Source organism: Crassostrea angulata, chromosome 5 (genome assembly GCF_025612915.1).
Source record: "Crassostrea angulata isolate pt1a10 chromosome 5, ASM2561291v2, whole genome shotgun sequence".
In the NCBI taxonomy this organism is placed as follows: domain Eukaryota; kingdom Metazoa; phylum Mollusca; class Bivalvia; order Ostreida; family Ostreidae; genus Magallana; species Magallana angulata.
Genome location: NC_069115.1, coordinates 44548926 through 44566215, shown reverse-complemented (window position 1 = coordinate 44566215; position 17290 = coordinate 44548926). Strand labels below are relative to the sequence as shown.

The 17290-nt window shown below is 33.2% G+C and overlaps 1 protein-coding gene across 1 annotated transcript in view; it reads right to left on the bottom strand.

Moving 5' to 3' along the window:
* LOC128183252 (uncharacterized) overlaps window positions 1–17290 on the bottom strand; it is a 181761-nt gene that overhangs the window by 74874 nt on the left and 89597 nt on the right. Inside the window, exons 81-103 of the mRNA XM_052852197.1 lie at window positions 15860–16112; window positions 15173–15339; window positions 14837–15007; window positions 14136–14400; window positions 13373–13536; window positions 12842–13015; window positions 10883–11144; window positions 10582–10754; window positions 10055–10237; window positions 9673–9928; window positions 9143–9300; window positions 8762–8935; window positions 7561–7813; window positions 6389–6552; window positions 6071–6247; window positions 5317–5578; window positions 2318–2487; window positions 2007–2180; window positions 1546–1804; window positions 1296–1459; window positions 973–1143; window positions 366–578; window positions 229–271 (exon numbers count right to left, since the gene is read on the bottom strand). Of these exons, the coding sequence (XP_052708157.1) occupies window positions 229–271; window positions 366–578; window positions 973–1143; window positions 1296–1459; window positions 1546–1804; window positions 2007–2180; window positions 2318–2487; window positions 5317–5578; window positions 6071–6247; window positions 6389–6552; window positions 7561–7813; window positions 8762–8935; window positions 9143–9300; window positions 9673–9928; window positions 10055–10237; window positions 10582–10754; window positions 10883–11144; window positions 12842–13015; window positions 13373–13536; window positions 14136–14400; window positions 14837–15007; window positions 15173–15339; window positions 15860–16112 (4450 nt within the window). The remainder of the gene's footprint in view (window positions 1–228; window positions 272–365; window positions 579–972; window positions 1144–1295; window positions 1460–1545; window positions 1805–2006; window positions 2181–2317; window positions 2488–5316; window positions 5579–6070; window positions 6248–6388; window positions 6553–7560; window positions 7814–8761; window positions 8936–9142; window positions 9301–9672; window positions 9929–10054; window positions 10238–10581; window positions 10755–10882; window positions 11145–12841; window positions 13016–13372; window positions 13537–14135; window positions 14401–14836; window positions 15008–15172; window positions 15340–15859; window positions 16113–17290) is intronic.

Below are 17290 nucleotides of genomic sequence, written 5' to 3'. Positions count from 1 at the left end.
TTGTACTTGGAATAAATAAGCATCGCAAAAAATCTTTACAATATTTTATAAAAGATAAGCATTTTAATGTTAGGCAAATTAAACACAATCATATCTAAATAACTAGGTACAAAAGTTTTGTCATTATCCAAACATTTAAAATAACAGGTATCTATATTTAGAATTTGATTTAAATTTTAAATTTTTATTTTATTTTATTGATGACTTGAATAGGGCTCATTCACTTACTCTAGTCTTATCACGCTGTGGAGATAGAACTGGTTTTTGGTGCCTACAAAACAAAATTCAAATAAGTATATATAATTTTTGTGTAAAATTTTAAACTTTCAATATTTATGTTCACACTCTCTAAACATTAATTTTACCCCATTTAATTTCCTTAAAAGGAATCAGAATCTTTAAGTTTTCTATTCCCAAATACAACATTCTGTTACAGGGGTCAACGTCCATCACGACCTCAAAGGTGGAGTTTATGACAGGTGAGTCAACACAGCAGGAGACCTTAGTACAGGTATTGTCAAGGTGACAGGTAAGTGGATACAGTTCAAGAGGCAGAAAGGAGTCCACATTTGTACAATCTAAGAAATTCATATAAACACCAAGGCATCATAAACATGAAATCTGGTATGAAATGCTGTAATACAGCTTGATATTTCTACTGACTGATACTACCAAAGAAGCAATGATAGTTACACTCAACGAGGCAGCAAAGAGTTGACAATTGTATAATTTTACGAAATAAAAGAGCTTTTTCAATATCCACAATATAAATTCTAGTACAATTTCAATACGACATGTTGTATTTCGGGTCATAGCATAACAATATATTAAAATATGGTTGCTTCATTACTTTTGTACGGTATCGTTAAATGTTATTTGTACAAATGAGGAGAGAATATATAAAAATAAATGAAAACTATGTTCACATCTGCTGATGTGTGTCCCACTCATACACAATAATAAGATAATTACCATTCTGCCAACCATTGGCGCCAGCATTGCTATACGTTGCCTGTTGTCTGCTGCAGGGTGAGGATTTCATGTAAGGTTGTAAGCTGAGCATCTCCAACAATTCACTTATCTGATAACGTTCTAACGGTCCAGTTACTGATTTTTCAACTTTCCATTTACTTAGTGAAAAGTCTGTGTGAAGATTCATGAAAGTAAATAATAAGAATGCTTATAATATAAATCTTAATCATCAAAATATCTACATTTATTATGTGCATCGAGAAATTAACCTTTTGAGCAGTTTGAAAAGCAAATAACATAGTATATAGATCTACATTTTATACCCCTAGATTTATGTTGAGAAAACCATTTCCTATTCAATTTTGGTATCAATGCATTGTGTAGAATTCGAAGATTGACTGCACAAGGTCCACCATCATTAAAGCTTGCTTCTGCTCTTAAACTCATATCAAGAAGATTTCCATCTTCCAAGTTGTTTAACTTGTAACTGAAACATGAAAATGCATCAATTACATAAAGTTATTTTTTTCTTCTGTTGGTTGAAATATATTTTAAAAATACGCAATATCAAACCTTAATTTAAAGACTCCATGAACACTCAGGGTTTCCTCCTGTCCAAACTGATAACCAATCAGGGACTGTCTTCTGGTCATTTTCTCTACATACACTCTGAGGGACATGTAGGAGTAGTCGAGCTCCATTCCTACTTCAAATGTCCTGTTCAACAGAGGAATGTTGACACAGCACCTGATGTTGGTGCAGGAGGAGGATACAGTACACAGGGCCCGGTCAGTTATGGAGGACAGAGACGTTTGTACGGCTTCAGGGCAATCTGAAATGTAACAAGTTAATATACATTATGTACGAATACGATTGTGATTATAGTTTTATGATTTGATTTCTATATAATGCATGCATACCTTTATAACTTAAAATTCTTTAATTTTCTGTTAAACATTTTAAAATTATAGCATCAAACCTAAGTATACATGTATGTATATTTTCTTCATTTATGAGCAAAACTTAGAACTTACATTGCTGGAAATTTGTAATGGCATTTAAATAGTCATTGTCAGTCCATGAGCAGGGTGGAGAGGAAACAAGGGCAGCAACATTCAGATCAGAGAGGAGGTTATCCACCACACTGCTGTCTATAGGTATTGTGTTGGCAACACCTTCTGCTATCTGCCATGCAGCAAGTGAAAATCCTACAAATGAATTATGTCGTTATTGAAGGTTTTCTTTAAAATGAATATTCAAAGACGTTGATGTTACATGTAACTATAAATAATGATATATATATAGAAACACTTAGAAAACATGCAAAAATATTAATTCGTAAAACCTTGAATGCTAAACGGTGCGTCCCATTGGCAGAGTTTCTTTGGTAGATAAAAGTCCTTTAGGGGTTGTATTGCTGCTTCACACAAAGGTACTTTAGCAGCTTCCAGACAAACCTCTAGGTTTAGATTCATTATGTAGTATCCTTCGTAGTGTAAATCAAACACACTGAATCTATAAAAATAATTTAATTCTGCTTACCAAATTGAAATTTCTATCTATTTTGTACGAGAATGGCATACCTTAGGACAGTTTACACTTTTTATATATGCAGAAACTGTAACAAATTATTCTATATTAGACCAGTATATATTCGAAATAATTATATAGAAAAAAGATTCATTTTAATTCTTTTTGATTTTAATTGCTAGAAGGAAACATTTCCGAAACATGTATTTAACACTCATTAACTAATTCATTGCTGAATTTTAAATACATGACAATTATTAATGCATTGATATAAAGTTGTTTTAAGCCTTAGTCATAACAAGTCGTACGTGCTCCTACGGGCCGTCTAGGGGTGGACTTTAATGAAAATCTTTCGACACATGCAAGTGCATCTTACGATTTTGGAAGGACATATGCTTCCTGTAAGCGCACATGGTGGCTGTTGGCCATGCACAACAATCCCACGGTTTCCTTGCGAGATCTGAAAACTTACGCTGCACTTGCGCTTCATTCTAGGAACTCGTAAGATGACTATACGATTCGAATTGCACGAACGACGTTAGGAGATCTAACTTGTTCCTGGTGTAATACGTACGTTGACTGCAAGTCGCATGTGTTCATCATCAACAAATGAATCAAACGTTCGTCACACTTAGGTCAAGCAAACACCAATTGCTCATTGTGCGTGCGAATTGCCCATAAAGATTTTATTAACAAAAAGATCTCTATAAAGATAAGAGAATCAACAGTTTTACTATTCATCAAAAATCAAATGAAAGGCTATATTATTAACCTCCCCCTTTTAAAAACCAAAATCAAACAAACAAATACATTCTTTTTGACAAAATGATGGAAAGCAAATAATCGGGACAAGAAGGAACTGAATATTAAAGTAGATATTAAAAGTAGTAGAAGTAGAAATAAGCATAAGATTTTTGTTTTTTTTATGGTATATATAATATACAAAGGGTTCGAACACACACAAGTTCTTGCAGTCTACTAGGTTCTCACCCTAAAATCATTTTTCCTTTCTTACTCCGAAAATGGGTATGATTTTATTTAGACACGCTTGCAGGTCATTCCCATTGTATATTATATATACAATAAAATATGTTCAAACCAAAAATAATTTTTACGACCAACTTAACAAAAAAAAAATAACTCCAACACATTATAGTGGAGGAAGTTGTTGTCTTCGTGAGTATCGTAATTTTTGCTTGCAAGCTGATTAAAATCAGATCTTTGATTCACTCCGACAAATTTGATGTTGCTACACAAAGATCTTTGATTTTAATCAGATCTTTTTTGCTTGTAAACAGAGTGCGTTCTCCAGTTTGAAAATATTGATTATCATCTCATTTGACCATTATCAGTTTATAAAAACATTTTCATAATTGTATCAGAATTGTATCAAAATCTGAATATCAGAGAAGAAATTGTATACTTTGATTTTAAAAATGTATGAAGTGTGAATGGTATCACCCTTTTAATGATAATAATAATTTTGTAAAAGAAAAGTAATTCGATGTGGCTTTTTTTTTCTTTCAACTGAAATTTTCATCAACGTTTTTTTTTTATAGATATTGTGAAGTTTAACAGATAGTTAAAATAGTTGTAAAATCATTTAAAGATATTACATTGGACAAAAACAAATTATCAGTTGATAGTTAATTCGCTGATATTAGATTGTTACAGAAATTTCTTTCTAGATTTCAGAGAAGTTTTTAATATTTTATGGTACTACATGTAGATATGAAAGATGAAAATATGTTTTAAAAACATTTTTCATTAATTTTGTGTCGAACAGTTTAGCTAGTCTTATCACCAAAGCAGCGACTACAGAATAAAAGTCTTTTTCTACGAGCTCTTTTGACGTTTCAATATTAACTTGTTAACAGTAAATAGTATTTTTACTTTATTACGTGTCTAGACAAAAATGTTGTTTATTTAACGTTAAAACTAATAATTATCTGTGCAGCTGTCGTGGGGCACATAAAAAAGTCGGTACGATTGACTTGCAGGTAATCCACGACGCAAATGTTATTACTGCCTTTCTCAAGGCAAACGTATGTCTGGTACAAGGCAATCGTAAGACGGAAGTACGGTTCCAACGGGCATCGCACGTTGCAAGTGGCAACCCGTCTTTAAAAAAAGCACGTGACACCTCTGACTACATGTAGCACGTCAATCGCCCGTCTGTCTTATGTTGTACTCGCAATCATTTTAATGCGATTTTTAACGCTACACCACGGGGGCCACGAATTGCAAAACCCGTAGCACACGCACGATCACCAAACACGTACGGCTAGTTGCGACTAAGCCTTTAATCAATTATGAATTGGAACATTTACGCTTATGTAAAGGTTACAGGTATCCATACTCATTCACTTGAAAATTCTAGAGGTCAAAATACAAACATCAATTCATTTCTTAATGTATCAATCAATAAAACAAAACTCTTAAATGTAAGTATATATAAAGAAAAAAGGTGCCATTAATGCAATTAAGGGGACAAATCTTAGTCTACAACAAAATAATTGAAGTAACTTGACCATTGATTTTGATTATTTGATCTCAAATTCAATGAAAGTCAGATGCTCTTTAGAGTATACCTCCGTAGTTAGTTTTCTAATACCATTACATCTATTTAATCTGGCAACACCAAATAGTCAAAGTAATTCTAACATTTTCTTGTTTTATGACCCTAAAAATAATTAGAGGTGATCTACTTTTCATGGTATTTTTGCGTAAGAGTCTTATATCCGGCAAAAGGCTCTACCAACAAATCATAAAATCATATATTAGAATGTTCATTTCTAAATAAAAAAACCATACATAATTCTGACAACACCGAAGAGCCAGACTTGTTCTTCATGGCCCCATTCGTAATCAAACAGGTTCTTTGTGAATTTGAGCTGATCTATCTCCACAGTCATCCGGAAGTTACATGGGTCCACCTCCAGTTTGGTGGAGAATGTGGTGCTGATGATGGGGACCTGTACACAGCATTGTAGAGCAGCGCAGGAACTGGAGATGTGACAGGTGACATCCTTACCAGCCAGAGATGGAAGAGGGGCTCGAAATGTCCCATTGCACTCTGTAACATATCATCAAAATGCTTAAAGGTTAATTTCTTTTATACAAATTAAGTGGGAAATGAGGATATATAACAAACACATCCATATTTAGTGACTTACAATATTTCTTATAAGAATACAAATCAATAGAGAATGAATTAATTTTAGGAGTATTCTCTACTTTTTAATGAGGATAATCGTTTGATGTTTGATAATTTAGGTCTAAACACTACATTAATTGTATCTTTGGATACATGTAACTGTTTTCAATTCCCATTCAATCGGTAATTATTGTAAAATCATTCGATAATAAAAATTGCGTTCTGAATGCTTCAAAGTGTTTAACATGGTATCTAAAAACCCGAAAAAAGTCATAGATATTTACTTAAAGTTCCATACATCATTGCCCAATTATGTTACATATTTAAATCTGTTTGTTTGCAAACCAAGGAATAAGGTAAGTCTGATAAACTGTTTTTATTAAATAACAATTACAAGTAAAATATCTCTACCATTGTTCCAGTTCTCCACAGCTCCTATATATGGTGACTCGCTGCTGCTACATCTTCTGCTGTCTTCATACACAAATTGTGACAAACCAAGATCCTGGAAAAGCTCCGCGCGATATTCGTCCGTCAATCCTGAAGAAAGTATTCCCCTTGTTTGTTTCCAAGCATCAAGTGAAAAAGCTAAAAGCAGAGTTTAACAGTGTTTGATACAACAGTGCATAATATTCATATAATGTGTTAAATTAATTAAGTAATTAAGTAAGACTTTGATACAAGTTTTATTACACACACACACACCCACCCACCCACGCACATACACACCTTCATCAATAAAGTTCGTCCTCCATTCACAAGGTTTTTGGGGTAGTTTCGTGTTTTTAAACACAGAAACATCAATCAAACAAGTCTTGTTTGCCTCTAAACATATCTTGATATTCATGTTTACAAGATATTTTTGTTCCTTAATCAAGTCTTCAATTCTGTATCTGAAAAAAAAAAAATCAGAAAAGACAATTTGAGGAAATAAATCACAAAGATAGAGCTAAAAGAATTGCACAACAAGCTACAATAAATTAAAGAATATCAACACGAGACCCAAGGGCCTTTACAGTCACATGGGAACCATATCCCGTAAATGGTCCTGTTAGAGAGTCTCATGTTTGCGTTTAAAGCTTCATTTTAGAATCTTAACCCTAATCCGAGACTTCTCCGACTGTTACCTCTGTCTTAATTATTGAATGATTAACAAAGGCAATAAGCTACTTGAGTAACTTATGTGATCTAAAAAATATTTCATGTTTACTAAGACCATATTGTCACATTCACAATAATGAAAAGCCTGACCTGCCCCACCATGGGCAGTGGAAAAAATAACAATCTTTAACTTGATCTTCAAAGAGTTTGAGAGTATACAAGAAAGTATTAAATCTTATAGATATCCAGACATGAGCACGCATTCAGCTTATCTCCCACATCTGTTTGATACAAATAAATGGTACCAAATGGTCATACAGTTTTCAAGAAGTTAAAAATATAAAATCATAAACGGACGACGTATGATGGATGTCGCACGACGCATGACGACAGACGAGGAGTAATATATAGCTTTAGATCACCTGAGTGACTCAGGTGACCCAAAAACCGAATCATTTTTAGTTACGAAAAGTATATTCATAAATTCAATTAATTGCCATTACAATGATCTAAAATATTACAAAAATCATATTAAAATAGTTTTTTAAAATGCATATTACAATTGACAATGTATGTGAATTAAAGTTGTCCTTTTCTTTGGATTTTGTAAAGATTGTAACTACTTCTTAAGCCTACGGTACTCTCTTTTTAAAAAGTAATTTAAAGAAGTTTAACATGCTTGGTGTATTGTAAATGCAAAATATAGTGTAAAACACGCCATGACTTTAAGCACAAAGTACAGTAAAGTGAACATGTATCTGACAGTAGTGACAATATCATTTGTTATTGACAAGACTCACCGAATCCTGAAGACACCATTGATGATGACATCTTTTTGCTTCCCCATCTCATAATCACGGAGACTGACATTAATAGAGAGCTTTTCGAACCCAACACTGAGTTTGTAGTTACAGTGGTCAATTATCAGCCAGGTGTTGATGGATCTGTCCAGCAGGGGGATATCTGAGCAGCACCTGACTCCCGTACAGAAGTCATACAGGTGACAGGTGGTACCAGCAGGGACACCACCCAGAGTTACGTACTGGTCACAGCCTAATGTATACATAAAATAATTGAAGCCATCACATATATCTTTACAAAGGGATTTGATTGAAAAAGAAAGAAACAGGGGGATATCAAATCAGTTGAGGATTTTCACTGATCACAAGAATGACTATTTCGTGAAAAACGATGTTTCTGTAGAAAAATCACATGATGTAACTTCCAAATTTACGGCTATTAAGTGTGCAATATATATTATGCCATTGGGTTTTATTGTAAACTGTTGAAAAAGGAAATCAAATATCTTTGGAGCTTCTTAAATATTCTTAATTACATCAAAACAACAAACCATTCCCATAAAATAAATATTAATATCAATATGTAACCTACTCTGGCAAAGGTTTTTGGTAAAAAACTCAAAAGTTACCCTTTTCATTGGCCTCATTGTATAAAAATATTGATTTCTGATGAAAAAATTCAAACAATATTGCCAATATTAGGGTTGTAACAGAAAGACAATAAGACAGATGAATACCGGTAAGTAATAGATTTTACAAAGGACTGCAGTTAGGAGAGATTAGAAACCGGAGGATATCATATCAGTTTATGATCTTCATTGAACACAAGAAAGCCAATCTAGATTTCGAGTTCACTGATTTGTAATTTCGTGGAACATCCTTAGAATTTAAAATTTTGATGACAATGAGTGTGTGATAAATACTTACGCAAAAAAGAATGTTTTTGTTAACTGTTGTAAATGGAATTTTAATACATTTGGACCTTCTCAATTTTGTTTTACTAAAACAACAAACCAGTACCATAAAATAGATATTAATGTTTGACATAATCTGAAAACATTACTTGTAAATATTGCACAAGTTTATTTGTATTCGACTTAATAATGAGATTGGTTTTGTTGATCAAATTCACAACACATTGACTAGATTAAGGTTGAGATTAAGATTAAGGAAAAAAGACAAAAAGAGATATAGAAATTACCATTATTCCACCCAAGCTTGCTAGGGTAGAAGGGTACAGATTTTCTATTGCAGCTTGACTCTCCCAGGTACTGAATTATGTCAAGGTCATGCAGCAGCTGTGAAGCTGCATAAAGAGGAAGCACAGCCAACAAAGGATACCCATTGGTTTCCATCCAATTATTCAATGAAAATTCTAAAAAAGATACCAACCAAATTTAAATGTTCTGTAGCATTTTATAATTTAATAAATTCATAAAAAGGTAGTAGCGATAAATGTGTAAACAAAAAGATCTTCTTATTAATATAATATGTTTAATGAAAACAGTTGTTCACATTCACAAAATTGAGGACCACATCTTGAGAAAAATCCATATCTTCTTAGATGGTAACAAAAACTTGCCTTTGATGGCAAAGTCTGATGTCCAGTTACAGAACGGTTTGTGGAGTTTGTGCTCATTGAAGACCTGAATGACTTTTTCACATGCTCCATTGGCCTCAAAACAAACACTCAGGTTCAAACTAACTCCAAAGGATGTCTCAAAGTCTGTTATGATATAACTGGAAGACAAAGATGATATAATTACTACCGGTATATTTGACATTTAATGTATATTACACCATTTTCTTTGTTTAGTTATGCTGTAATATTCATCGCACGATCTATTCATAACACATTTCTGAACTGTTTACTATTGGTATTACTTAGTTTTAGGAACTGTTAAAAATAACTATTGTTCCTTGACTTGACCACAATATACATTCGGCAAATATACAAATTTCGATAATCTTTAAAAAGTACACATATATTATGAGTTATTCTATGTTTTCAATGCATTTTAATACTAGATTTCATTATAAAAAATGTTACATAATACAAATGAATATAGCACAAATGATGGGTTGAGGTAGAAAATCAAGTCAGCAACGTACTCTAAATTGATCATTCCCATCAGTGAAATATGTCTTGGGTCTCCATATTTGTACCCTATGAGTTTGTCAGTCCAGTGGTATTTCTCTATCCCCACTGAAACCTTGGCATTGCATTTGTCAAGATCAACGTACGCCTCCAGATTTTCTCCCAGGATGTCGGAGTGAATACAACATCTGATCTCACTACAAGAGGTGGAAATTGCACACCTGGTGCTTGGACCAAGTAAAGGCAGTTTCTCTGTTGCCCTGTCACAGTCTGCAAAGTGACCAATCGTTATTATTGTAACAGTTTGAGCATTTTTAGAGTGTTTGAAATTTCATACTGTTGTTTACACAAGTAGGGAAAATGGAAATTATTATTGAAATGCAATCTAATTCATACCCTCTGCCCATCCTGAACTGTTGACCAAGTTATATGGGGTTTTTGACCAAACACATCGTTTATTATCATCTGACAGGAGATGTGATACACCGAGGTCCTGTAATAGTTGTTTCACTTGAGGCACTTTTAATGTGACACCAGAAGATATACCATGGATAGATTTCCAGTTGGCCAAGGAAAATGCTGGAAACACAATATTCACATACCTATTTAATACGGTAATACTTTTAAAAAAAAAAAGTATATACACATTTATATTTTTGCCAATTTTTTTTTCTCTTGTGTTGTGTTGAAAACGTCATGTTTAAGATACAAAGAAAAATGAATTTCAATGTTGCTCCATTAAAAAAAAGGCTTTTGGTACACTACAGACTTAATAAAAATTAATTTGATAAAAAAAATGCATATCAAACCACAAACACAAACAATTTTTTCGCCCAGATATGCCATACATGCATTAAGTGAATGTAACAAATCAAACTTTTTTTGTAATAGTTTCCTGGAGTAAACATCGAATGAATTCAGACCTTTATTGATGAAGTCTAAACCTCTATCACAAGCTTCTTTTGGCAGTAGACTGTTGACAAACACTGGAATCACTGTACTACATGGTTGTCCTGACTCTAGACAGACACTGATGTTTAGATTTACCAAATACATCCCATCTACTCCAGCATAACCCATATCTACTATCTGGAAACTAAATTAACCAGCTTGTGACAGGTTTGAATGAATCAGTCATTTAATAAAAGGCGAATTTCAAAATGCACACAATATGTAAGGGCAAATAGTATAATTTTCTCTGCCATAAATACATCATATACTTACTCAACAACAGCCACCCCAAAAAGGTCAAACTTCTCCCTTTCTCCAAACTTATAACCATACAGGCTTCTGTTGATCTGAAGGTTTTCTATCCCTACTCGGAGCTGATGATCACAGGGACTGATTTCTATAAATGCCTCCACTGATATGCCTGTATAGGAGATGCTGACACAACACTGTACTCCAGTACAGGACTTCTGTAGGTGACATGTAGCAATGCTCGAGTCCAGCTGAGGTTTTGTTATATCTTTGTCCGATAGGCATCCTTATTTATGGTCAAATCAAAAAATAACTTAATATCATTACTACCCGTGCTCCTCATAAGAAATTTTGACAAAAATATCAATCAAAGAAAACTAGGATTCTTAAAAATAAGATATTCATATATCTGCAATATTACATGCTACATGTACTTCACATTATAATCTTAAAGGGGCATGGCCACGATTTTATTTTTCTATTTATATTGTCTACTAGGCTTAAGTGATGCATTTCTAATAATCGAACAACATTTGCGTGTCAGCCGTAGAATTATCAATAAAATATACAAATCTCACAATTGTTTGTTGTTTGTAACCAAGGCTCCTGTCATGTTTTGTTTACATATGCATTGACTGAATACACCTTTTAAAGTTGCTCTTTTATGCTGATTTCTCCATCACCTAATTCGTTTTGAACATTAAAGGACATATCGCATGTTTCTAAAGTATGAGGCATTTTTACATTTTTTGGCTTCTTTGTGTATTCAATAATTACTTCTAACAGTTTGTCACGGTAGAAAAGCGGTAATAAGCCATGATATCAATTTAATTTATAGCCTCGATCGTTTAAAAACTCGTTAATTAGATAGCGTGTCACGTGGTACAGTGACGTCACATGCGACCTTCTTCGAACAGCTGATTGTAAACAAATTGTAGGCTTAGCATTATCTTCTTTAAATCTTTGAGATTTATTCACCATGTACGTTGTTTTTTTTACATGCTGACTAAATTAAAAGAATCTTATTATTCAGTCGTAGTGTACATGTTTGAGCCACCAGTCTTGCTTTTTGGCGTTCCTAACGACTCAGATTGTTCATTATTGTAAAACTGTGGTGCACAAGAAGTTTGTTTCATCGGCCGTAACTGGTCACAATTTTCTAAGGTTGTTTACATCATATTACACTGTATAAGTATATATTATAAAAGCAGACAAGACCGTTTTCCTTTATTATTGTTTTTTCTGTAAGATCCAATCTCGGTTTTTTTTTTAATTTATTTACGTATAAATGTATATCAAAAAAATTTGTCTATTTCTCGCGTAATCATTCAGTATCGACAACTTGATCCTTGACTTCTTCAACAAAAAAATACAACTCAGAAATCTCTCCTACCGTACTTAAATTATGATTTCTGCAGAGGTGAGCTATGAATGAAGAAATCATTTATTCAAAACCAACGCATACATGAACGTATAGTTTAACAATAACAATAAGAAAACAACTAATGAAGCGAGGCGGTATCCAAATTGACGTCCTCCCTTGATTTATTTATGAAACTATAATTACAAAAATATAACATATAAATAATAATATACGCATTGAATGTTTATTTATAAATCCTCTCGTCGACAGATAGACCCCTATTTGTCGCAAGATTTCCGCATACTTTCGTAAAGGAAAATTTAAAAAACAACAGTCCAAATCCCCATTTTTGACGGCTAGAACACCCGCAGGAGGCACAAAACACCATCATGTCCCGTTATCGGCAATTTTATAGCTGATAATTAGTTTAGGTCTAGATCTTAAATTTTCTTTTCAACATTTTAAACGTAAACACAAACATGGCACATAACTTGTTAACATAACAGAGAATTGTGAGCTCTGTATCGCACTTATAACTCAACACTGGCACAGTGACATAATATATTTTTAAGTATTAAAATCTAATAAAAATGCTTAAAGAAATTTCCAGAATAAAGTACCTGAAGTCCATCCTTGATACGAGTTCTTGTATAGCCCTTCCTTTGTATTGCAGGCCTCCTTCTTCATATATTTTTGTAGACCAAGTGTTTCAATAAGTTTAGACATGCTGCCGTAGGAAAAAATGTCGGTTGGTTTGAGGTTGTTTATAGATAGCCAACTTGAGTAAGAAAAGTCTGGAAAACAAACCACATGATCCAATATTTTTTAGAAATTACTAAGACATGCGAGTTCCTTTTTTAATTGCAATTAGATGTAATTTAATAATAAATACTAATATTCCTGTGTCTTTACAAAGGCATATGTTGTATTCACATCAGTAAATCCAATAAAGAAGGAAAAATCAAAATTTAAAAAAAGTTGTCTTCAAAAAGTCAATATCTTTTTGTCCAGTGGAATTCAATTTATTTAGAAACATACAATAGTTTCAAGAACGTTTGATGCGTTCATGCTAAAACAATATGTTATCATAACTACCAAGTTACTGATACTTAAAAAAATTGTCAGTCCAGATGATTTATTGCCACACTCACCAGCTATCTTGTATCCGTTGAACCAAGCACATGCTGGTTTGGTCACCAAGTAGTTGCTGACAATGATGACCTCCATCTGACAAGGTGCCCTGTCACTGAAGCACACACTCAGCTTCAGGTCAACCAGATATTGTCCCTGACCACTCAGGTCTCTGATCTTGTACCTGTAAAACACAAAAAGATATTGCACTGTCATATATTCGCTGCCATCGTAAGATACTTAGCACGCATGCACTCGATTTCTAGCCAAAAAAAACTTCATTAAAACACCCATTCTTGCTTTAAACTTTAAAAAAATAAGACTGACCTATATACGTTTTACTTAAAAATCTTAACCTCAACTTATGGCTTTTCGTTTGACCATGTCTGATTTCTGTCAACGTAAATTAGAGGTTTTTGGCTATGTCTATTTTACTGTACATTATGTTTTAATTAGTTTTTTAAAGCAATTTTGTGAGAATCTTTGTGAAATTATTAAGGATTAATAAGTATGTTACAGTTCCTGGCAAACATATTTCTCTTTAATCATCTTGAAAAAAAAATAAACTGTAAATTCGTGCATAAAAATGTTCATTCAAAGCATAAACTTTTTTGGAATCTTAAAATCTTTTTCATTGCTATCACATAATCATCAATTTTCTTACTACTACTAACTCAAAAATTTGAAATTAAATAAATAAGTCCTGAGTTACAAAAGGCATGTATAATATTAAAAAAAACGCACATAATCATATGAAATATAAAACTGAAAAATAAAAGGAACCTTAATGAAAAGATTTGATCTATGCCAAAAACGTGTTCGTCTCCGAACTGGAAATCAACTAGAGAGAGTTGGAACTGGAAAGTTTCTATTTGTAATGATAGGGAGTGATCACAAGCGTCAATATTGACGGAGTAGTTCAGTGTCCGTCCAATCAAAGCTAGGTCTGTACAACACTGTATGGCCATGCATCCAGAGGAGATCCTGCAGTTAGTATTAGCTGGTAGAATTTGGATGTAGGAAGAAATATCTTGTAAACACGAGGATTCTGTTTGGAAAGGAAACATAAAATAAATATTACTTTACTAGACAATATGGCCGATAATGATACACATCTAGATTTTTTTCAAATATAAATTTCCATTTGAGAGTAAAATTATAGGAAAGGTTCTGTAACAAAAAGTGGCAGTAAAACCCACATGTTTGAATATAAACAACATCTAGGAGGTACTTAGTGTCAACAACATAAGCAATTTAAACCATTGAAAAAGAATCTCATCTTAAATTTCACCAAAATATCTTCTGAAACTAGTTCATACATGCACATTATAAGCCAACACCTATTATCAATAATTTCAATCTGAAATGATTATTTCCTACCAGAACATGATTTATTGTATATCTATTTGATAATGTTGAGGAAAACCTATGGGAAACCTGCTTAATACAAATAAGATTAAACATCAACATATTATAGTAGTTACCAATTTCAAAGCCTGAAAGAGTCCCATCAAACGATGATCTATTGCATGGAGTGTCACTGAACAACTTGCTTACACCAAGGTGATCCAGGAGCTGGTCTGACATTACACTGGACAATGAAATGATGGAAGTAGGAACCCCTTTACTGATAAGGTAATCATTGAGACTGAAATCTGTATCAATAGAGAACAGTGTGATAGTTATTACCTAATGTTCAATTCATTAGGTATACAGAAATTTTCATATAACAATTAAAAACGATAAAATAACGCTTTTTATTAATAAAAGTTAACTTTCTAATTAAAAGTAAAATTAATCATAATGTGATTAAAAATTACTTGGAATGGCAAACTGTTGCAGACTAAAATTACAAGCAAGAATTGGTATTTTCACATCTTTCAAAATTTGAATATTCAGCATACAGTCTCCTTTCGTTTCAAAACAAGCACTGAACTTGATGTTAAACAAGAAAGCTGACTCAGCAGAGATGAAGTCTATCTTGTATCTAAAAAATCAATAACGTGTAAATAAAATCAGAACAGCTCATATTCAATAGATAGATTTGTTCATTGATAATAACAATACACATAAACAACAAGATTTCTGTGAGAAAATGCTCACAAGTGATAACTTCCTTTCTGGTGTGAATATTCGACAAAAACGTTGACATTTAACAAGAAGTTGACATCGAATTTGCTGAAAAATTAATCGGACCATATGGCTTGCCTCAACAAAGAAGGTCTTATTATTCAGTGTGATGACTAGTTGATGAGAAATCTTTCGCGAAAATTTTTTTGAAAATTTAGACTGAACACAAACAAAATCGTCATTCAACATGACGTTGACGTTTGATTCAAACAAAAATAAAACCACCAAATTGCATTCCTAAAAAAAAGTGTGGAAGATTTTCAAGCGTTTACATTTGCTCAGAAAATTACGAAAGAAATTTGTTAGGGACAGACAAATGGACAGACAGACAAGGGAAATACAGACCTTTCCTATGGAGCATGGGTATAACTACTTACTCCAATCTAAACACATTCTGTATTGTGTATGTCTGCCATGAAGAATATTCAAAATCATTGAGCATGATGACAATTTCCAGTTTTTCTAAGCGGATATAGACTTTTCCCCTGCATCTCTCCACACTGACTTCAGTCTGTATAGAAGTTGCCAGTAGAGCAATGTCTGTGCAACACGTGACACCAGAGCAAGACACAGAGAGAGCACATGATGTATGACTCGGTAAGGGCAGAACTGACTCCAATTCTGGACAAGCTGTAATTAGATCTTGCTGACTTACATGCAACAAAAATAAAAGAAAAGACATGTACGTTATACCTAACAACCTCAAGTACATATTTGATCGATACTCATGATAAACGAGAGGCCAATTGGCCTTAACGGTCACATGAGAAGCATTTTAACCCATACACATACTTGTCGAGGAGTCTCATATATGCATTTAATTAATTAGGTTTCATTCTGGAGTAGAAAAATTATAAATATGACGACCACCTCCCTGCCTGAAATCTTTCAAAAAGAACTGTGAAAGCTACAATTTTGGCGAAAAACTCAAGATCTGGTCTATAAAATCACGAATTTAGTTATCCTTTCAGGCGTGTGGAAGTAAAGAAGATAATTTTTTAACATTATATGCATTTACACTTATAAATCCATTTTGGTCCTGCCCTAGAGTCAAAACCCATACTCCAGTGGAAATGAAAATTAAAATTTCAGTAGAGGACTTCCTGGTAAACATAATTATAAGTCAGTTTTTTAAACAGATGTGTGAGAACAGAGAAGAAAGTTTTTAAACATTATATGCATTAACACTATATTTCCACATTGCCCCCCCCCCCCCCTCATGTCCTGAACCTCTGACCCAGGGGCCATGAATTTCACAATTTAGGTAGAGGAGTTAGTGGACATCATAATCATGTATTTAGTTTTATGCCCACATGTGTGGGAGTAGAGAAGAAGATTTTTTAAGATTTAAAACATTTTTACTATATGGCCATTTTGGCCCCACCCTAGAGCCTGAATTCCTAACAAAAGGGTAATAAATTTCACAATTTTGGTAAAGGGCTTCATGGACATTATAACCAGGCAATTAGTTTTTAACACATATATATGGGAGTAGAGAAGAAGATTTTTTAAGATTCAATACATCTTTACTATTTTGCCAGATTGGCCCCACCCTAGAGCCTGCACCCCTGACCCAGGGGTCATAAATTTCACAATTTTGTTAGAGGGCCTCATGGATATCATAATCATGCATTTAGTTTTTAACAAATATATATAGGAGTAGAGAAGAAGATTTTCTAAGATTTAATACATTTTTACTATATGGCCATATTGGCCCCACCCTAGAGCCCGAACCCCTGACCCAGGGGTGATGAATTTAACAATTTAGGTACAGGTCTTCATGATCATCAAATTAATGCATTTAGTTT